Source organism: Rhinichthys klamathensis, unplaced genomic scaffold (assembly GCF_029890125.1).
Source record: "Rhinichthys klamathensis goyatoka isolate OS25496 unplaced genomic scaffold, OSU_Roscu_1.1 h1tg000232l_1, whole genome shotgun sequence".
In the NCBI taxonomy this organism is placed as follows: Eukaryota; Metazoa; Chordata; class Actinopteri; order Cypriniformes; family Leuciscidae; genus Rhinichthys; species Rhinichthys klamathensis.
This window is the reverse complement of record NW_026606756.1, coordinates 595,403-618,347: the sequence shown is the minus strand read 5'-3', so window position 1 is coordinate 618,347 and position 22,945 is coordinate 595,403. Positions and strand designations below refer to the sequence as shown.

The 22,945-nt window shown below is 36.8% G+C and overlaps 2 protein-coding genes across 46 annotated transcripts in view; one reads left to right on the top strand and one right to left on the bottom strand.

The window, feature by feature from the left end:
- Positions 1-2,103: 2,103 nt before the first annotated feature.
- The window catches only part of madd (MAP-kinase activating death domain), a 59,369-nt gene continuing 38,527 nt past the window's right edge, over positions 2,104-22,945 (top strand). For all 45 annotated transcript variants that reach the window (XM_056265411.1, XM_056265410.1, XM_056265403.1 and 42 more), the window contains exons 1-4: positions 2,104-2,352; positions 13,689-13,901; positions 15,751-16,028; positions 16,181-16,514. In XM_056265411.1, coding sequence (XP_056121386.1) covers positions 13,843-13,901; positions 15,751-16,028; positions 16,181-16,514 — 671 coding nt within the window. In that variant the 5' untranslated portion in view covers positions 2,104-2,352; positions 13,689-13,842. The remainder of the gene's footprint in view (positions 2,353-13,688; positions 13,902-15,750; positions 16,029-16,180; positions 16,515-22,945) is intronic.
- fibinb (fin bud initiation factor b) overlaps positions 18,720-22,945 on the bottom strand; it is a 63,454-nt gene continuing 59,228 nt past the window's right edge. The window contains exon 2 of the mRNA XM_056265437.1: positions 18,720-18,744. The gene's annotated coding sequence lies outside the window, so the exon portion shown is untranslated. The remainder of the gene's footprint in view (positions 18,745-22,945) is intronic.

Genomic DNA, 22,945 nt, shown 5'->3' with positions numbered 1-22,945 from the left:
AGATTTCAGGAACATCACAGTTGGCTGAGCAGCCAAACTCATACAGTTCACAGACTGAAACTTGGTATAAAATCTACTGAAAGACATGTATTGTTGACCCTCTATGATCTTCCTGTTTATCTGTCATTGCTTATCATCTGTTTGTGCACATAGGAGTTGTGAAGGCTTTGATGAAGTCTAGTCATTACTGTAATGAGCGTAATTAGCTTTTTCTCCAAACTGAAATGATAAAATGATCTTCTAACAGAATGTTACTACATGAGGCAGAGTGTAATGCAAAGTTGATTTTAGTTCTAATTTATTTGTACCCTCTCAGCTCAGTGGACCTCATTACTCGAATTAACGTAGTCTTCAATAGAGAGTCATGGAAGGATGAAAAATAGAAATGCAACCTTACGTTTTAAAGCCTTAAGTCCTTGGTATACTGCTCTATATGTATAAATTAAAGGTAGACTAAATTTATTGTTTTGTGAGAGTATATATTTATCTGATGAAAATGCTGAAAAATTAGATGACTCAAAGACTATTCTTTATACAGAAATACATTTACCTAAAACAGGAAACCTCCGTATTGTTTCTGTCTTTTTATTATTATGCTGTTTTTTAATAGATATGGGGTTGAACCTGTAAATAAATACTGAATCTGAGCTTACAACATTGGTGTCAGTGATCTGTCTATTAGCACTTGTGTTATGTAAGAATCTCTCTGCATCCTAATTTAAGTAATATGAGCTTCCGACGGAAGCAGTATTGTGTTTGTGTACTCTATCAAACCCACCCACTCTGAGCAATATGCAAATAACGAGACGCCTACGTCATTAGACATCAGCGCCTCAGAAAATAGACAATTGAAAGATATCCACTCTTTAGCACATAAGGAATGTTTTCATTTTTATCCTCGTTCCAACTTGTCATTGTTAATTAAACGAACAAACGCCACAAAACCCGCTAGTTCACGTGTAAGCATAAGCGTAGACGTGAAGAAGGTATGTCCCCTCTAGATGCATGAATGGTACGACCCAGCCTCCGGCTGTATGCGGAACCAATTTGGCGGAATTCACGCTCGTACAGTAGTGATGGGAGTGATTCTTTTCAGAGAATCGGTACTTTTGAACACATCCTTTTAATAAAACGGTTCTTTTTAATTTTCTTCTTTATTTATTATGTTTTTCTTCGACAATGCAATCTATCAGTGCAGTGATTTTATTGCAACAAATAATATACCATTTACTAGCAAAACACGAAATAAAAAAGGGAAATTCTGAAATAGAAGAGTCTTACAAGCAAATTAATTATTACAGTTCTTAAATCAATTCAAATATACATCAACATCTTTCTTTAAGAAAGAACAGGCTCAATCCACTTGTGGTTCTGTCAACACGCGGTACACAACACATCGAAAATTAATAATAAAGAATTACACCACCAAGGACACTTATCTATAAATGGTTTTATATAATGTATTAATAAACTGGTTTGTGTACTGCGTGATGACGTAGAATTCAATTTCTCATTTAATTTATAATTCAGCATAGTCATAAGGAATCTAGTTATCATTTACGTGTTTTATAATTATTATTTATGAGTTATTTATTAGAATTATAATGATTATTTATGACTATATATAGCCGTCATAATTTATGACGGCTATATATAGACATAAATTATAGTTATAATAAATAAATAATATAACTATAGAAGTAACTTATTTTTCGCCCTATCAATTAAAACATCGATTCCCAAATCATTAATAATCGGACTTGTCCGAGAGAGGCAGTTCTCTGTTCTGTGAGTCGGTGACTCAAGAACCGGTCGGACCGATTCAGACTGATCTTTTTTTTTTTTTACATAATTAACAAGACAACACATTAAAACAGATGCATGCATGTGAAATTTAGCTAAAAGGAAACATAAATTAATTATGTAATATTTGTAATGTATTATTTTTTGAGTATTCAAACAAAACCGATTCAGACTGAGCTGTGAACAAATCGTTGAGAATCCAATAAAACTGAATCATTGAAAAGAACCGACTCCCAAACGAACGATTCCATCACGAATCGGACGTCTCTATCATCATACTACAGTTTGCAAGCAGAGAGAGAGAGAGAGAGAGAGAGAGAGAGGACGACGACGAGCGGCGCTTATCTACAGGCACAATCATCACCGCATCACTGACTGACCCGCTACCGCAAGACACGGATGTGCAATCGTCGCGTCGTGCCACTGTCACATCATGCGTTCGTCATCGTATGTAGCGATGAAGGTGTTTTGAGACGCTGTTTCGCCGCAGCAGGGCCAGAGATACACCGCTGAAGCGAGTGGCAGTGGCATTAACGTTAGCTCCTGGAGGTCAGTATCTCTTTCATTCCCATTCTCACTTATTGTAACTGATATATGATGGTTTGCTCTGGATCAGTGGTGCAGTGTTTATATGGAAGGTGGCTTCGTTATAACGGTGTAGAAATGTACGCAGCTGCTTGTGTAAGCAGCTTTGACAGCTAGCTATTTGATCCTGTTAGCTACTGCTAGCAGCTGATCATTGTTTTTCACTGTATAAACGCGTTAAGCTGTATCTCTGCTCATAATATATGACCAAAGACTCTTACATTTTAGGAGAGCCTAATAACAAGGCTGTCGATAGGCAGAGCTCTCATCAATAATCGATGCCCTCGTACTCAGTGCATGCGATGAGGCTGAATGTTATAAACCGTAGTTTAACATCACACCCGTTTCCAGATCTGCACCTATTCTTTTGATTCTTGCAAAATCCTCTACAGATCTCCGCCTTTTTGTCATCCGGACCAGAGGTCATAAGGACACAGGTTTTCTCTCCAGAGGGGGTTAGGATGTAGTGCTGTAGTCATGTCATCATGTTGTCATGATGATGAAAATGTAGTGACTCAGGAAAAGCTTGGCCATATCATGCAGTCACCTCTCTGACTTTGTAAACCTTTTTGTTTTGGAATAGCTGCGACATCAAGCCGTGTATAAGATGATTTGGGTGGTGTTGTTACTCTCTTGGGTGAAATGTGAGACAGCTCTTTACCTTTGTCAGTTCAGCCTGTTTCCTGTCACCGTTTGCAAAGTATTCTTTTTATTCAGTGGAAGAATCCATTTCATTGAGCTTACAAGATCACAAATATATTATGAGCACTAATTTGGGTGTAGAAGTACAATTCAGTTTACTACTTGATGCTGTCTTTGATATAGTTCATCACTGTGTGTCAAAAGGCGAAGTGTCTGTTAAAAGTCAAATAATATGTTAAAATCCCTGTACAGGATTAATTCTGGACGAAAGGCATAATTATATTCACAGCAATACACTTTCATCTCTCGTGTATTAATGGGTCAGATGAGGGTAAGTAGATCAATGTCAGTATACATTAGTTCTGGAATTTGTCTCCCACTCTGTGTCTCTCCCTTTGAAAAGTTTCATTTTTATAATGAGTCTGACAGATAAAGTGCATTCAAATCGTTTAATGCAATGCTAGCCGTGGATCATCCCACTTATGCCATGGTCATTTGCCAGCATTGACATGTTAAAGCTGTCATTTATGTTTGCAGTGCTAAATTTGACTGGAAGGGTTAAAATGTTATTTTTGTCAGCTACCCCGCCGAGATCAAGTAGGTGGCGGTGCGGTAAGGTTAGGGCTGTGCGAACAATCGTATTCCGATTTTTGCTTCCAATGATTATGAAAACAAGATAATGAAGGTAAAACAATTATTGTGCCACTGCCACTGTCCAGACCAGCTCACCTTCCTTTTCTTCGTTCCTCACTAACATCCAAATCAGCCGAATAAGTGAGTGATGTAAAATGCAATCTACTGTTGATAAAGCGGGATGTGCTTTATATGAAAGGGGTGGTATAATGCCTGGTATAATGCTTAATATGAAAGGGGTGGTATAATTAAATTTGTATTTTTGTTCTGTTGGTTTTTTTTTGCCGGTTTTGTTTGTAATTGCTTTCTTTGTTCTTATTTTATTGCTGACTGTTTACTTGTCTTCTGTAACTGTTTTGAGGACTTTTACTTGTATATTTTTGCAAGTATCGATAATTGTGAAATTTCACTGACATTTAAAAGTACTCGTATCATGAAATCAGACTTAAAAAACCCACCAATAATCGTGTTAAATAATCGTGATTTCAATATTTCAATAAATGTATAGTAAAGAATTAGTAAAGAAAATGCAAAACAGTGGAACAAATCAAATCAAATTCTGGCCCTGATGAATGACTGATGTTTTGATGTTTATGTCCGATCTTAAACATTTCATCTGTCACTGTTATTTTCCCTCCCTGACAGAGTTCAGTTTAAATGTATACATGATCCACAATTACAGATCATATGGCGTGAAGCAAATTTTAGAGGTTTGAAATTTGAATGCAATTGCACAGTCATTTCTCCTTCTTGGGTGTGGTTGCTGTCTATCCTCAAACATAAAAGATGGAGATCTTTATCAGGTCTCCCTAAGCAAGTTGTCATATACGACTCAACATTATAGGGATATTTCACTAGTAGTCTCATAAATATTCAGTAGCAACTGCCTGTGTGAAATTCAACTCCAAGACTCTTTGGATGTTGTTTTAGTTATAGATTTATGAGAAAACCAATGAGATTACCATATAATTTGTTTCTCTGTTATTGATTGGCCTGTCAAAATGCTTATTTTATCTCGAGCACAGCAGTAGCTTAAGGGGTGTGCTGTGAGCATGTGTGCTGCCAACGGGTGGGATGGCTTTTGGCGATCAGCCTCTCTTCTTCCACATAAACAAGTCTGAGTAATGCATCGCTACTGGCTTTAACAGTTTACACTGTATTTCTCGACAAGAGTTTTTGGGAAATTACAGTCAAATACTACATCTCATTGCAAATTGTGCAAACTCATTAATAGGCATGACCATGATTTTGTGTAGCGCCTTGTCAGAATAAATGCATAAGAATATTCGGGATACAAAACTACACTTTTAGGCTGCTTGTGTTTCATGAAACAGCTGGACTGAGTGAGCTCTGCATTTTTTTTCTTCCAGAGGAGAGACATGTTTTTTTCCCTTTAACACTGCATTCTGACGCAAACCGAAATGAAAGTTTTTAACAGTTGAGGGGGTTTCTTTAATTTTAGTGTAACACTAAAGCATCAAAAAGTAGACTTATTTCAGAAAATAACTGAAAGTGATTTATGTAGCGAGTATTTCTTCTAATAGCAATACATTCTAAAGTGGTGTGAGGATTGTGACCATTTCATGTTATTTTATTTATATACCAATATATATGTGCTACATTTAGGTGTTTTTCCCCCTCATGTCATATTTATTAGTTTTATAACAACTTATTTTATTTCAGTTAGTTGACAACATTTTTGATCATTTTTGAATTTGAGTTTTCGTCTGATATTTATATTGTATTTAGATTTGTATTCAGATTTATTTAATTTAACAACACATTTTTTTTAATAGTTTGTTTTTATTCAGGTTTGTTTTCTATCATAGCGTGTTTAAATTGAATCAAGCCCAATGGGCATATTTTGTAACATTTTTTTTAACAATGTAGTAGGTCACTCTTTTATTCTGCTTCATATTTGCCTGTATTGCAAAAGCTTATGTTTATATAAGTAGGTTTATTGTGCATTCTCAGTGTGGTGGGTGGGGGTGCTGGTGAGAAATAGGCTTAAAAGTTAATCTCAGTGATGATGCTCACCTAGGTAGAATGAATATGGGCGGCAAAATAAATACATGCCGATTATGCGTCACAGATGGATGTGTGAAAAAGCTTGTTTTATATTGTTTGTTGTGTTGCTGCAATACTCTGGATGAATTGAGAATCACGATTGTTTTGTTTCAAGCAGAGATAACGATTCTGAACAGACAACAAAACAAAAAATAACATGTGATTTAGGTTCTTACAAAATGTTTAATTGCTGCAGTCTATTTAAAATGTTGTTCATAGTTTGGTGTGATTTTGTCAATAGTTCAATAGACACATGCGAATCGTGGTCATTTAGCAATGAGATCGCGTGGGTGTTTGAATCAAGATTGGGATTTACATTTGTTATTTTAATTTTTATTTTATTTTATGTGCAGCTCTAGTGTGTGGAATGTGGACCATATTAGCCTTTGTGTACCTTTTGTTGCCTTGTAGCCAGTAAGTTGACTATTGACCATCACATCAAATGTTTTGTCAATGCTAATCCATTTTAAGTGGCTCCTTAAAAAGATTAAGATCATAGTTCTTTGCTACTTCAAAAAAGGCCTTTTGGAAACCAGCTGTCTGCAAAACCTTAGTCTTAGGAATTTTTGAAAAAGCCTCAGTTAACCCTATGAACCATGTGATATAACCTGCAGTCTTTATGTGGATTGTTGAGACGTGGAAGCATTTGATGCTAAGAAAAAAAACATGCTCATCAAAGTAAAATGTCATGTTTAGATTTAGACTTTCCAGAGTTTCATAGTGTGTATTCATTGTTTAATGAATACACATTAAAGGGAAAATCACTTACTAAAAAAAAATGAGTTCACATTATGGTATTTAAATTGCCACAATGTTGACATAAAAGTAAAATGAATTACACATTTACTGATAAAACAAAATAAAATAATCTGGACTATAATGAAGAAAGAGAGTCAAAAGAGTTTCAATTTACAGATCTTACCTTTACAAGAGCTAAATATTCGACTATAAAGCCAATAAGAGACTATTCCCCCGCCTAGAAGACAAATATTTTTCCATTTACGCATACCAGCATAATGAAAGGTATACCATAACCAAGCATGAAGAGCGATAGACATCTCAGGATGAAGCTGGTTACATGGTTTATTATCTGTAAAGAGGATTTTTTTTTTTTTTTTTTCATTAACATTAAGCACACAGACAGCAGCAGGCATTATTATATTGCTGGCACTTTAAGACCTAATGTACAGATCCAATGTATTGACACATTTTCTCCCAACGGTTTACATTCACTGACTGTTGACATGAACACTCACAAAGATGGCCATTTTGACAGAAGCAGCATACAGCCTCAGGCTTCAGAGAAAGCTTTTAAGAGGCATGTCCCTTTTAAAAATAGTGTCTTCACTTACTGATCCAAGAGGAAAAACATGCTCAGTGTTTGACGTCCTCTTGAGGTGCACATCGATTCTCCTCGTAGTGACCAAGTGTGATTCTTTTCAGCAATTTCCAGGTTGTTCAGCTACGGTTCACTCTAATGTACAGCAGAATCTTAACATCTTTCTCTGTGTTCTTTCTTTGCGGTCATACTAACAGACCAGTTGAGTTCTGATCATTTAAGACAATTTTTCGACTTTCGGAAACGCATGAAAAGCCCTAAACTTCAGTCAGATCCATTACAGATGATGAAAGGCTTTACTGTGGAGAACTGAATGCAAAAGCTGATTTATGATTTGCTAAGGCATGATTTATGATTAGTTAATTTCTCTGTATGGAAAGAAGCAATTAGCCTTGTTCATTTTCGCTTTGCTCATGCTCGTTTTATTGGCCAAAGGCTGTTCATTGTCTGTGTGTATGGTGATTGGGACAGTTTAAAATAGCTGTCACAGCTGTGCTCATGAAAGAGACTGTATTGGTTTCCACGGCGACCGTGTGGGATCTCATTACCCGAGGCTGATTGTAGCCATGAGGCAGCCACATTATGATTGACAGAGGACGAGATCATGTCACGTTTCCAATAGACTCGTGCACATATATATGTTCCCTGGAGGTGATGAGGTCTGGGATTTGTTTTACGCTACCTAATTAACCGGGTAGTTTAGTCAAATAGAGGGCACATTGAGTGCGTCATTACTTTACAGCTGCCCGTTATTGGCTTTGGATTAAATCTGTTCTATGAGATGCTTCAGGAAAGTTATAACAAAAGCTAAAGTAAAAGTGTTTCTGTTGTTTGTGCAGCTTTGGGAGATTTTTTTAATAACAAAAAAATGAAACCCAAAGGTCTGTATTATAATGTTGCTAATTAATTTTAAAAAATCACTATTTATATTTTTATGAGCTTGCTTGGATGGCACGCTTGTCCGGGATAAGTGGATTTTTTTGAAGGGACAGCTAAGTAAAAGAGAATTTTACTTCCCCGACAGGACAAATAGCCTGATTAAAGCTTCAGTGATAAAAAAATACCTACAGGGAAGCATCTAAACGCGAGAATCATTCTGGTTTTATTACATTCAGTGTAAACAGCAATTGATAACGCATAGTGTATTTACAAAGTCGCACTGTTGAGGCTTCCGCTGCCTGTCTTTTTGTGAGAGACTTTCAGAGAAATCAAAACAAAATGAGTGTAACTGCACAAAGAAACTCAAAAAAGAAACATACAGTAAAAATGTATTTATTCAATAAATTCAAATTCCATTTATTTATAACACATGATATAGTTAAGTAACACAACACAACCAAAGATCAGAGCAGAACTATTGCACATTCTCAAAGCAACACTCAGCGGTGTTTCGTTACTGAATGATTTAGCTTTTTGAACGAACCGGTTGAATGAATGAGGCCCTCGCGGTCTTCCTACGAGTCCGCACTTTCGCGACGTAACTCCGCTTTGACTGTCGGGAAGAAGTCTGCTGCGGATATTTACCCTGAGGTAAATATAAATAAATATGCAGATTTAAGTAAAAGCTGATAGAACACTGATGAAAATATTTTTTCAGAATAAACCACCAAAAAATATTTTTTTTCCCTCTGGACAAGAAACTTTTTTTACTCAAACAAGTGAATGCCCGATTTACTTGTCTGAAGGACAAGCGCACGACAAGGCTTAATGTCAAGCCCTGAATATAAGATTAACACGTCATACAGTATCAACTCATTATCGTACACACATTCTGGTAGGCTAATTGTAACTAGTAGCTAAATGCTAAACCCTTATTTGTGGGATTAACTTATATTTTATAAAAACTAAAAATACAGCCATTTTATGTTACTTTGTTGAGGAAATAATGTAAATAACAGCATTGTTGTGTAAAGCTATTGTTATTTTAATCCTATTTGTTAAAATTACTGTATATGTCTACTCATAAGTGACATTTTGTATAAATTGTATATATTTCATTTCACATTAAAGTAATATTGAAACTTAAACTGTGTAATATAAAAAATAAAAACCTACTTCCTGAAACCTAGAAATGTTAGTTTTTTTAGTTGGATGAAATTTAAATATAGTTGTTTATAGACCGATTGTTGACCATGTTGACACTTAAGTCAAGATCATCCATCTTCAGAAACGTCTCTTAACGAGAAAAAAATGTATGTGTATGTCATTGGCTTTTAAAAATCAGCCAGGATTGTAATTAAATTGTCTTGTAAGATTAGTAAGAAGAATTTAGTTACGATTTTCTGCAAAAATATTACGTAAATTTACGAGTAAAACGCATAATCTTTGCCTTTTGGAAATGTAACTTAGTAAGAGTATAAGTATTCCGTTTCAGTATTCCTCTGGTGAAGTACAAATGACCCTAAATAAATGAAGTATAATTACTCATATACTTTACACCCCTGCCCTACTTTAAATGTCTGTTTTTAGGCATCCCATAGCTCATAGAAGCCTCCGCTGCAAGTGCAAGTGATTCATGTCGGGTCAGTTGTGAGAGCTGTGATTTAAGAAAAAAGAACAACACAGGGGTCCTGGTGTCGGATGAGCTGGGTGATGCTTAGAGGAAGAAATAGAGGCGTTATTGATCTGTTAGTCACAAACCATCTATCTTCTCTCCCCCTTCCACCACCTCTTCCCATCTGAGCTGTTGAGAGAGTGACGGAGGAAGAGCAGAAAGTGCCACTCCAGCAGAAAAAAAAAGCTATTAATCACAGTGTGAACCCATTGGCTCCTCTCACATTATACATTCTATTGGACAATGCCAAACTTGCTAACTGGGCTAGTCAAAAGCAGTTTGAGTCAAGTTTCAAGATACATTTATTTCAGTTCTATCTAAAATTACAATTCTCCAGTCTTCCAGAGGACGTGGCTAAGTGTAATACGTTTTGAGGGAGTCTTGCAGAGGATAGTATTTTCCTTCATGTTTTGAGGAAAAGATATTCAAATAATTCTTATAAATTAGGTTTGACATGATTTTGTATACTGCAATCAGAAACTATTAAGTAACAATCAAGTAAAAAGAAAAGACTGCTCATTTTACATCTTATAAATTGTATGCCTTCAAATTCAATTGTTCACCCTTGAACAAGATACATAACCTGCATTAACTGTGACCATCCACAACAGAAAATAGTTAGTTAGTTAAAGTAATGTTAATTTCTTTGCACATTTACATTTTCTCTCTCTTCTTTTAAAGTCGGCATGAAATCAAAATTGACACCGTTTACTTGAATGCAAATTACAATTGAACAATTAACCCGTGCAAGTTAATACACAGAAAAGAAATCTGAAAATTTGCTTCCATGCTGGAATGGCGTTTCCAGTCTGATGACGTCAGTTTGACGGCTTGGGTTGAATATCCTTAACCACTCCTCTCCAACCGTCAGTCTGCTATGAGCGAGGGATGGAGAGGAGGTGCGCTAAAATAAAACCCCGCCCACTATTCAATATTCCGTTTCACTTTGAAATAAATCACAACACTGAAATTGAAGTCGTTTGCAACTTCTAGTTCACGAGGACTTTAATAAACACAAAATATATTTAGCTGTGGTACACAAATCTTGACAGAATGTCTACTATAGAGTGAGTACCTGCTCAGTGTTGACCCTGAAAAGTCCTTGATTCGTGAGCCGTATGCAGTTACATAATATTGCATAATACCATCATTGCTATGAAGGGTTCTGCTTTTGGGGCCACATGAGTTTTATTTAAAGAGCACCTATTTTGCTTTTTTATTTTACCTTTCCTTTATTGTAGGGATGGGGCCGATCCGATCCAGTATCGGTATCGGGACCGATACCAGCGTAATTCACGTATCGGATTTTCCCGATCCAACCTGTGGAGATATCCGATATCCATGAGCCATGTCTGCGCTTTAACGTTGTCTGCTGAAATGACTCCAAAAGTGATTCCCGCCGGCTAGTCTGCTAGCTGGCTGCAAACTGCGGAATGGATTTCTTGAACGGAGGCGCGGCTCAATGAGACACAGAGTTATGAGGCACGCCTCCGCTCAGGAAATCCATTCCGCAGTTTGCAGCCAGCTAGCAGGAAAGCATTTAGCAGCATTATGTCCGCTGTGTGGAAATACTCGCGTCGGTCAACACACAACGAACTCAGTCAAACATTTAAAAAAGCACCAGGTTAAAGAGCACAAGGATTTTTAGCCAGGGAGCAGAAAGACAACGGGAGCCGTTTTATTGATAGATAGTGTGTGTGTTAAGGCCCTTGCACACGGAGTCCGAAATTTTCGCACGTTAAAAAATAAATACGACCTCACGTTATGTCAATCACGCTTACACACTGCCTCCGAAACTTTCGTCCGTCATAAAAAAATTGAATCGTGTTCCGTAGCAAGCAGTTTGAGAGGTGTTTTGACAATTCAGAGCCACCGAATCACGAATACGAAAAAACTCAGTGTGCAAGGATGTTCACTTTTCTTATATTTCTATTGTGTAATATAGCTTTTTGTGCATGTAAACGATCTGCAAAGTTACAAAGCATAAAATCCACGCTTTGTAGTCCTGCTCTTATTTCCGTGACTTAGCTACGTCACCATGTTTCACATTTGCTGCTTTGGCCCACCCTTGAAGAACAGTTCTTGACTAAGTGGTTTTGCTATGCTGAGGTGATGCTGTTTATTTTTCCTTTCTCACTTGTATGGACTTCCAAAACCGACGCCATAGTTACGATAGATATAATACTTTTACTCCTGCTCGTGAAGCCTCGGAAGCTGAAACATGGTCATGGCAATAGCCGTTACATGTCAAAAATGTGTTCAAAGCAGTTGACCAGTCACAACAGACTGGGCCAGCTTACCAATCTGTAGAGACTGGGCATTTTGGAAAGTCGGGCTGACATGAACTAAAACAGAGTGTTTCAGGCAGAGGGTGAAAAGAGGTGCTGCATCAGTGTATAGTATGTGAAAAATAATGAGTTTTTTAACTTTGAATCATGTAAATATATTCTAGCACACACCAAAAATAAAATTATGTTGTAAATAAGTGTAATATAGGCTCTCTAATTCTGAGCTGTGGTGTCAAGAAATGACTTCCAACCATTAATTTATTTAATTGTTTGTCAGATGTAGGGTGCAGGTGTGTTTCTGTGTGTGAGAGCATGATGGAGAACTCTCTGCAGAGCAGAGTACCCAGAACTTCAGATAAGCCCTGGCCCACTTTTGGGTCAATACTGAAAAAAACTGAGACTGCAGTAAGGCAGAATCTGCTTCTGAAACGGCATCTGGCTCTCATTTCATAATTATTGTTCTGTTTACAACCTTTCACATGATGAGTGTCTTAATATTTGCTTTAGTTAACAAAGTACATTGAACCAGAAGCATATCCTGCTTGAGTAAATTGCATATTGACATAGACAATACATCTATTTTATTGTCTTTTAACAGGTTGAAATGTTGAAATGATATCATTCAAACCATTCAAACGGGAAATATCTGACTGAGCTTGCTTTCGTTTGTATTTACTTTGAGGCATGTGCTCATGGGCACTAACACATGAGGAACACAAATGGCAAATCCATGTGGTGAGGACACAGCTGGGCTCCAATCCCTTTAGCTTATCATAGTGTGTGTGTGTGTGTGTGTGTTTACATTTACTGCTGAGCCTTCTGTCAAGATGTGTTAGAGAAGACTGCATAGGCTTGGCTTGTACAGTGTGCTTTGTTTTGACTGTATAGTTTGCTGTAAGAAATATATGAATGGTACTGCCAAACACAAAACAGTTTTGGAATAAAAATGATATTTTAAGGGAATTATGCACCAAAATTTTGGCAAATATTTTTTTGAGAAAAAGTTTTGAGCAAAATAGTTTTGTATGGCTGCAGTCATTGACTGAAACAGTGATGTTCAATTAGCACTTATCTGACAAAACAGTGAATATTTTGTGCACACAACATGTATAAGCTACAACAGATAAACATGTCAGCAGTGTGGACTCACTTCAACCATTACCAAAAATTATGCTAGAGTAGCAATTTGTAAAATTACATTCGGCTAAAATTTTGTGAGAAAGCTTTTTTCTGAAGAACTTCACTATGACTTTCTGTTGGGGCATGTGTTTCATTTTCTGTTAAAGGTGTTAACTATTGTATTAGACACTCTTTCTCCTCCTTATACTCTACCCTTATGCCATTATAACATTAAGCAAGAAAAACAAATAAAACAACTGAAAACTGCACATGAAGCTGAAAATGCTGCTTAACACAAATGATCCACTGTTGTCTTCATTCTTTCCATAAATGGGCTGCCCTGAGACATGTAAAATGATTGATTGACAGCCAGAAATCAGCTCTACAGAGTCTACAAAGAATCTGACTGCATCTCGTCATAAAATTTTCATTTGTTGCCATTTATAAAGCCTAGACCTGTTACAGAGACAGTCTGTGATATTTCCATTACACCTATTTCAGTGATACTGTCAAGAAATGGGGATCTTTTCTGAATGCTGATCCATTAAAAAATGACTTAAAGCACCTTTAAGCTTTGCAGTAGTGCAAAAGGCTTTACTGCAGAGTAGTAGTTGTGTGATGGATTACTTCTATAATGTTCGCTCTTACTCTTCTCCAGACCCCATTCGTGCACACCACAGACCGCAATGATTGGACACTGCCTTCCTCGATCGTCCAACTCCTAGTTCTGCTGCACCTGGTTTAAAGACTGCCTGCCTGAGAGCTGATCGTTGCTACAGTTGCCATGACTTAGAAACATTCCTGATACAGAGATGGAGAAAAAGAAACCGTGTCCCCGCCTCCTGGACTACCTGGTGGTAGTTGGAGCCAGGTAAGGAACGTTGTTCATTGGTGTGTGGGTGTGTTTATTTGTGCTTCTATAGGTGCTTAAGTAAATTGCAGAAGAATTGAATCACAGGTGAACTGATTGTGTGTTTTGTTAGTACATGGCCTGTGCAGGTGTGTTCCAGGTGACCGGTCTCAGCTGTACACTGTCAGTTAATGTTAAGGTTAAGGTATACTTTATTGTCCCAGAGGGAAAGTTGTACAGCCACTGCATCACATAAAACAAATAGTAAAATGACAAAATAACACAATACAATAACACCATTAGAAATAAAATAAATAAATTAGAAAGAGGAAAGAAAAAAAAATTACTAAATGCTATTTAATAGCTTAAAGGACAAGTTCGGTATTTTACACTTGAAGCCCTGTTTCAAGATCGTTTCTGATGAAATAGAACGGTTAAGATTAAAATTTGGACACATGCTTCTGTCCCGAGAAATTTCGGTTTCTGTGGTTGCACCCCTCCACCTCCACAATGGTTGCATAGGTGCACAGAAATAATCCTTCCTAAAATGCATTAAACTTTAGTTTACAAAGACGTTAAACTCACTAAGAAAAATGTGTTCATTTGTTCACTGATGTGCTCACACAAAAATCGCTGAAAAAGATGCTTTCCAACAGGTTTTATCGTAGTTTTTGTCCAAGTCAAGTCAACGGAGTTGGACAAAAACTACGATAAAACCTGTTGGAAAGCATCTGTTTTTTTTTTTACTTTTTAGGAAGGATTGTTTCTGTGCGCAGGTGGAGGTGGGGGGGGTGCAACCACAGAAACCGAAATTTCTCGGGACAGCAGCATGTGTCCAAATTTTGTTATTGTAATCAGCTGGTCACAATATGATGGATCAGGAGCCTTGATGTTTGTGGAGCAGCTCCTGTCCTTCTCAAACTTCCAGCCTGTTTTAAAAGTATTTTTATTATTTATGCATATACTGTATATATGTACCACTGCCGTTTAAATGTTTGGGGTCTGTGAGTTTTTTTTTTTTTTTTTTTTTACATTTTTCTTTTTGAAAATATTTTAAAATGTAATTTATTCCTGTGATGTCACAGCCGATTTTTCAGCATCATTACTTCAGTCTTGAGTGTCACTTGATCCTTCAGAAATCATTCTGCGGATTTGATGTTTAAGAAACATTTATTTTTATTATCAATGTTGAAAACGTTTGTACTGCTTAATATGTTTGTGGAAACCATGATACATTTGTTTTTTCAGGATTCTTTGATAATTAGTTCAAAAGAACTCTAGAGGAAATCTTTTGTTATAATTTAAGTCTTTACCGTCACTTTTGATTAATTTAATGCATCCTTGCTAAATAAATTCATTTCGTTCCAAAAAAAACAAACAAAAAAAAACTTCTTACTGACCCCAAACATTTAGTTGGCAGTGTATAGACCTTATGCACCAGAGAAACGAGGGCGCCGCCATCTTTAGAATATTGTCTTTGAACTTCCGTTTTTGCGGTCGCTCTGTATATTTCTATGGCATCGCTGTCCAGGAGTAATTAGCTGGTGAAGTTGATTTACTTATTGTAGAGTTAACGAAAGTTATCATGAGCATTTTAATGTTTATGATAAGCATTGTAAAGCATATGTCTTAACAAATGGACCTTGGGAATTTTTTTAACGAGCCGTTCATTCATAACTACGCAAGATCGCTGTGAAAATACAGACCGGAAGTCAAAAGACAATGATCTCAGCGCGGAAAAGGGGCGTGGCTACATAAGGTCTATAGCAACTGTACAAAGTGCATAAAAGAACAAGCACTGGGGCTGAGAAAAGCCAGAGATCTGTCTTCCTGTCTCTCACTTCAGTTTTTTTTACCTTTTCCTAATCAGGCAACCCAGCAGCGATAGTGTGGCACAAACACCTCAGCTGCTGAGGCGCTATCCGCTGGAGGACCACAATGACTTTCCTCTGCCCCCTGACGTTGTCTTCTTCTGCCAGCCTGAGGGCTGCCTGAGCATCCGTCAGCGCCGGGTCAGCCTCCGCGACGACACATCTTTTGTCTTCGCTCTCACCGACAAAGACTCGGGCATCACCCGCTATGGAATCTGCCTCAACTTTTACCGCTCTTTCCAGAAGGGCCACCACCGCCCACGAGCTGAAGGGAAAGGTCAGAGGTTATAGCAGTTCTATGAGGCGTAACCATTTTGATTATTGCCCTGGTTTTGCAAACTAACCATTTGTAACCCATGTTGAACATCACATATGGCTGAAAGGGTGCAGTCACTACATAATTTGTCCTTAATATTTGACTTTATACAGGAGAAAGGGCCCCTCATACAGACTCTGCAGTGGAGGCCACAGAGAAATCTGACCCCTCTTCATTGACACTTCCAGGGGAATCTACAGTTCCCCCTGCAGGAGATGGGGCTTTGCCACCAGGCGAGCCGGGCAGCATTGGAAAATCTCCACGAGCCAAACGCAGTGGCCGACTGGCACCACAGAACCGGAACAGCACGTTAATGTCTCTGTGTGTTATTAGCCACTACCCTTTCTTTTCTACGTTCAGAGAGTGTCTGTACATCCTCAAACGCATGGTGGACTGCTGTAGCCAGCGGCTCAACCAGAGACCCGGTGCTGCCAAGTCCACACAGCGGTGAGAACAGCCTTCTTTGCTCTTTTCTGTGGATTATGTAGTTATGTAACTTTACCCTGAGATTCAGCAAGATAATACTTGAGCACAGAAGCGACGCCTAATAACCGCAATGTTTTGCAATACCTTACAGTAGATGTGTGAGTGTCAAATACTGTGGTTCTGCCTGAAGATGCTATCTCTGCCTCACAACATAACAACTGGCAACATTCTGCCTCTCTGTTTACAAATCCTGTTACTATCTGCATGCATTCCATTTTGATTTACTCTTTTTGAGTTCACACAAAAAATGAAATTCTAGTGATGAAATGAAATTGAAAGCTAGGTTGAAATCTGAAACCTGAAATCGATCAGTTTTGTTACTGTTTTAATATTAGTAAATTACATGATTACACTAACTTACCTCATTTGATTTTACAGTATCATATATGCTTAAAAAAATTCAATTGGAAAATAAAATGTTTTCTCTCAAAACTCAGTTTTTCAAATCTGGCTAATCGTGATACATGAGAGAACCCATTAAGGTTTCTTCTTGTCCTTATATGTTGGTATTGCACTTTAACCAACAAAGAACTTGTCTCATAATTGAGCAACATGAATATGAGTAGACGATGAAAGAATTATGTTTTTTGGGGTGTATTACCTCTTTAAATACGTTCTGCTGGGAATGCCATAAGGGCTCTACGTTGTTAGATCCTGTATAATGTTGTGACTGATTAGAATGACGAGTAACAAGGTGCGGATGATTTTATAAAAGGAAATCACAAGTGGAAGGATGTGTGACAGCCCTTTGACTCAGAAAGAGGGACGAGTGAGTGTAAAGGAGTTTGAAGATGAGTGTTGGTGTGACAGGGGCTGGGATTGTGTGAAGGAGAGAGGGGCTGCTTTTTTCCTCCTGAAGGGCTGTGCAATGTGCAAGCAGCCTTGCAGTGTTATTCTCCACACAGGAGTGGTTTTAACTAGATCTCATTCACATATCACAGTGGTAACGGTAACTAAATACTTGAGTGTCTATTGGTAAACAATCTATACGATTGCACTCTGCTGCAGATCAATAAGCATTGAGTGGAAGGATTTTTATCTCTGATTTCCTCAGCAAAGTCTATTCTTGCGTAACCTAGCAACCACATCCACCATGAGCCACAGTCGCGCTCGCAGGCCTCAATTTGTTTGCAGTTCAATTGTCCTGCCAAACCCCTTTTATTTGCTTTCAAGTGTGGAGAATAATTTAACCAGTACAGCAGCCTGTGTATGGCAAGCCGTTTGAACTTTTATTCATTTCCAGGATATGAATCCTTGATATCAACAATTACATTTTCACTAGTTAAAATGATAATTATTGAAATCAGGAATAATATTTCTACTAGTAACAATGGCAATTTTGGATATCAGGAATTACATTTTCACTAGTAACAATGCTATTTCTTGATATCAACATTTACATTTTCACTAGTTAAAATGATAATTCTTGATATCAACAATTGAATTTCAACTAGTTAAAACTATAATTCTTGATATCTGTAATTGTATTTTCACTAGTGAAATGTCACCATAGGCTGCCATTCAAAATCAATTCCTGATATCAAGAAATGATTTCTTACTAGTTGAAATTCCAATTTCACATATCAGAAATACAATTCTTACTAGTAAAAAACTTTATTTTTGATATCAAGAATTAAATTGTCACTAGTTGAAATGTCTATTCTTGATATCAACAATTGAATTGCTACTAGTAACAATGTTCATTTTTGATATCAATAATTCAATTTTCACTTGTGACAATGTTAATTTCTGATATCATGAATGTGATTGTTACTAGTAAGAAAGCCATTTTAGATATCTGAAATAAAATTGATATCAGAAATACATTTTCAGATATCAAAAATGAAAATTTTTACTAGTAGCAATTCAGTTGTTGATATCAAGAATAGACATTTAGACTAGTCACAATTTAATTATTGATATCAGGAATTCGCATTTTTACTAGTAACAATGTAATTATTGATATCAAAAATTATATTTCTACTAGTAAGAAATCAATTCTTGATATCAACAATTGATTTTGAATGGCAGCCTATGGTGACATTTCACTAGTGAAAATACAATTGTTGATATCAAAAATTCAATTGTTGATATCAAGAATTCAATTGTTGATATCAAAAATGTAATTCTTGATATCAACAATTCATATCCTGGAAATGAATAAAAGTTAAAACGCCTTGCCATAGCCTGTGTTGAGTGTTCAGTTGTAGTGAAGTAGTTCATATATTCCATGTAGATGCAATTTTTTTCAATCTTTTTTATCTTTTTCTTGCTCATTCAGTTGAATTCTGATCATCTGCATTTCAAATTTAAATGTTTATTAAGCATTCAGAGTTTTTTTTTTTTTTTGCAATTAAAGGTATGAATGGAAAAACATCTGAGATGAGATGAAGACTCCAGTCATAGAGAAGCTGTTTTATTATACAGTGGGTAGAGTCACGTCATTTTGAATATGTCAAGATCTCATGACTCAATTTTTCAGAAACCCTCAGTTATAGGACACTTTTGCTTTTGGAATTAATTATTCATGGCTGACTGGAAATGGAGTATTTCTACAATGGCATCTGTGACTTCAGCTTTTGCCTGATGCTACATTTACATTGCTAAGTGTTAGTCCATAGTTAGTGGTAGTTTGTGTTTGTCAATAATCATACTATAAAGACCCATTCACACACAGGAAGTCCACACCACAGCTGTAACAATAATGACTCCCAACATTATTGGACATTATCATTATAGTTGTGGCCTAGTGTGAATGGGCCTTAAAATGAATAGGTGACCAATAACCATCTTCACTGTATGTTTCACTGTATGCTTCATTGTTGTTTTTGTGGTTTTCCTTTGACGGAGGATTAAAAGTAATGATACAGAATCAGATTCCTCCTGTGTTTAAGGTTGTGACACACCAAGCAGACGGTCGGCCAATGTCGGGCCATCGATGAGCGTCTGTCTGAGCTAGTTTTTGCAGTGTGTTCCACACATCGGCTGTAGTCAGGCCCCCGTCGATGACAGTTCGGCCGATTCAGCATAGCGAGAGAGTCGGTGCGTGCATGAGAATAAAAGTGAAACTAATGAAAGCCAGCAAAGAAGTCATCTTACGTCATCTTACCTGAGCATTCCAATATGCGAATACTTACATATCAACATTAGCTGCCTGGAATGAAGAAAGTATTCAACATAATTTATGTTCAAAATGGTAAGCAAGCACTGCTTTGTTTACGGTTCGTATAGGCCTATCTGCCGTCCTAGTTTAAGTTTCCCTATTTAAATGACGAATGTAGAGAGCTGCTTATAATACAGTTATTACTTACAGGCAGAACGTATGTGCTGGTTGGCAGTAATCTTTGCGGTGTGTTCAAGTACAGCTTTTTGTCCCAGACACAGCAGACGCGAGGCGACAATTTCAGTCATGAAAACAGACGTAAAGCATGAATCTGTTTGTTTATAAAAATTAATCAAACTTAAAGCTATTGGAAATATCAGCGCATAATCGTGCTCTTGACAATCGTAAACAGCCAACAGTTTGGCTAATGGACTATATTACTTGGTGAAAGCTTAGTTTATTCTTGCGTTGTGCCTAAGTACACCCTAATTTATTGTTTTAATTAGAGTGCCTACCTACTTGGCAGTCTCAAACATGGCCTTATGTCACATTATAGTGAACATTTCAAATAGAAATGACTCAGACACCATCAAGAGTTTACTGTGTGTATATTTGCCACATAGTGACTTTGCAGTGAGTGTGTCATCATGTTCTCTCAGTACTGCAGTGACCTTGGCTTTACCCACATTTGTAGCTTTCAGTATGCACTACTCAACCTTGTAATGACAAAACACACCATGCGTCATACTGTTCTCAACTGGGCTACTCTGTGTGAGAATAGCCATATGCCAGTCCAATTGCCTAATCATCAAACCAGAAATCAGTTTTCACTTTATCAGCTTAAACTCAGTTTCACTATTGTTGTTCTCTTTTAATGAAACACAGGAAACCTGCGGTTATGGAAATCCAGGAAGTATAAGGGGAATTTTAAAATTGTAATGTCCAGGCCTGGAAAAGTCCAGATTTCATATACGCATAATCTGAATATACACAACTGTTCAAAATTTGACTCAGTAAGAATTTTTCTTCTTTTTTTTTTACTTTTATTTAGCAAGGACACGTTAGATTGATAAAAAGAGCCAGTAAATACCAAATGCTTATCTTTTGAACTATTCATCAAAGAATCCTGAAAAAATGCATCTCGGTTTCTACAAAAATATTAAGCAGCACAATGGTTTTCAGCATTAAGAATAATACGAAATGTTACTTGAGCACCAAATCAGCATATTAGAATGATTTTTGAAGGATCATTCTAAAAGAAATAAGAAAATTCATAATTTGCCATCACAGGAATAAATTACACAATATTCAATTCAATACATATTTATTTGTATAGCGCTTTTCACAATACACATCGTTTCAATGCAGCTTTACAGAAAATAGCAGCTTTATAGAATGTATGTTGTCCACATTACAATTTAGAGTGATCTGTTATCAGAGGTATCTGTCTAATATTACTGTTTTACTGTACGTATTTTTAATCAAACAAATGCAGCCTTGTTAAGCATAAGAGACTTCTTTCAAAAACATTTAAAAAAATCTTACTGGCCTTAAAAAAAATTTAACTTGTAAATGGTAGTGTATGTTTTTATTTATGGCCAGTTCTAAAATACTTAATTGGGTAGATGATTGCTCTTTTTTTTTTTTGTGAAATCTGTATAAAAATGTTGTTTTTTTTGTTTGTTTTTTGTTATCTAGTAATTGAAATGACAGTAAAAGTATGTAACTTCATTAGTCAAAAGGTGCAGGTGCAACACGTATAATATGCAACTGTTTTGCATATTAGGATATTGCATTAGCGTCATATTTCAGTGCAGAACTGTGGTTGGCTAGAGAGTCAATATGTATTAGCATTCATGTCCCTAAACAGGCCTGTCTTAATATGCAACAGTTTAACTATATGCAGCTACACCACAGATTAATAAAGACGTCGGTCTCAGTGGTTTTGACACCGCAAATTGACAGTGGAGGGGGAAAAGATAACGACGGGTAGAGTGAGAGAACAGAACACGTTAAGAGCTAGAGAGTGTGTGGAGCTGGTGGAGACAGGCTGTGTGACAGATTGAGGCCACTGACTGTTCTCAGAGAGCAGCTGTGAGAAGTGGGAGTTCTCAGATGAACCAATTATGACTTACTGCAGTACCTCCACTCAGCCCACACAACCATAGTCTGGCCTGTCTGGATCTTTAAAAGAAGGCACTGTGTTATGTAGGGATAAATGATGTACCAGAAAAGCCTTGGCAAACTAAAACCAGTATTATATTCAAATAGAAAATCATATTTGCTGGTCTCCAATGATAATTGCAAGTTACTCTTAATGCAGTTGTTCTCAACCTTTTTGACTTGAAGGCCCCCCGTTTTCCAACGCAATATTCAAGATGTAAACTGAAATATGACTTGTTTACATCTTGCTTTTATGTTTGTTTTAGCATTTAGATTAGAGTTAGATTATTTTAATATAGTAATAATTATACATTTAAATACTTTTAAGTCATCATGTGACTTAAACCCTTGGAAGTTTGATGAGGCCCTCTAGTGGGCCCCGGCTCTGCAAGAAAACGTAAGGTTACATGCTGACATTATTCAAACCCCTCTTTGCCTGGGAGGAGATTGAATAATGGAGGGGTCTTAACTTTTGGAGGGCACTGTATGGATTTTAATAAATCTGGATTGGACATGGTCAGCAATAATTCTTGGGTGCTATTCTAATGATGCTCAGTTGGTATTAAAGAAATAGTTAACCCACAAATAAAAATTAAGTCATTCTTTTCTCATCCTGGTGTTCTCATCAAAGTCAAACTTGATCACAGAATGATCCATTGCGACTATATTCCAAGTGCTCGGGAGACAGGCAGAAACATACATAGGGTTTGTAATTGTATTATTAGATTATTAAAAGTTAATTTGTTATTTATTGAAAAATTTGACCTTGGTTGTTGGTTTGCTGTACACGAGACTGTATTATTGCTGCAGTTTACTTTGTCTTACCCAGGAAAAGCCATAAGTGCACCTTTTTGAATAATCAATCTTAACACAACAAAAAACCTATAAAAACCCAAGTAATTATCCATGTACTTCCTTCTCTGTGCTGAATGTATCTGTTGTGTTGTGTATCTGTGTGTTGACTGTCATCTGACAACCGAAGTTCCAGTCTGGAGATATTCACCTCAGAGAAGAAAGCATACTTTTTTGAGTTTTCTGGGCATCATGGTTTGTCTAGTTAACATACACTTTGTATGTTATGGTGTTATCTAGTGCTTGTAGAGCTTTTGAACTTTGTGCCTGATCA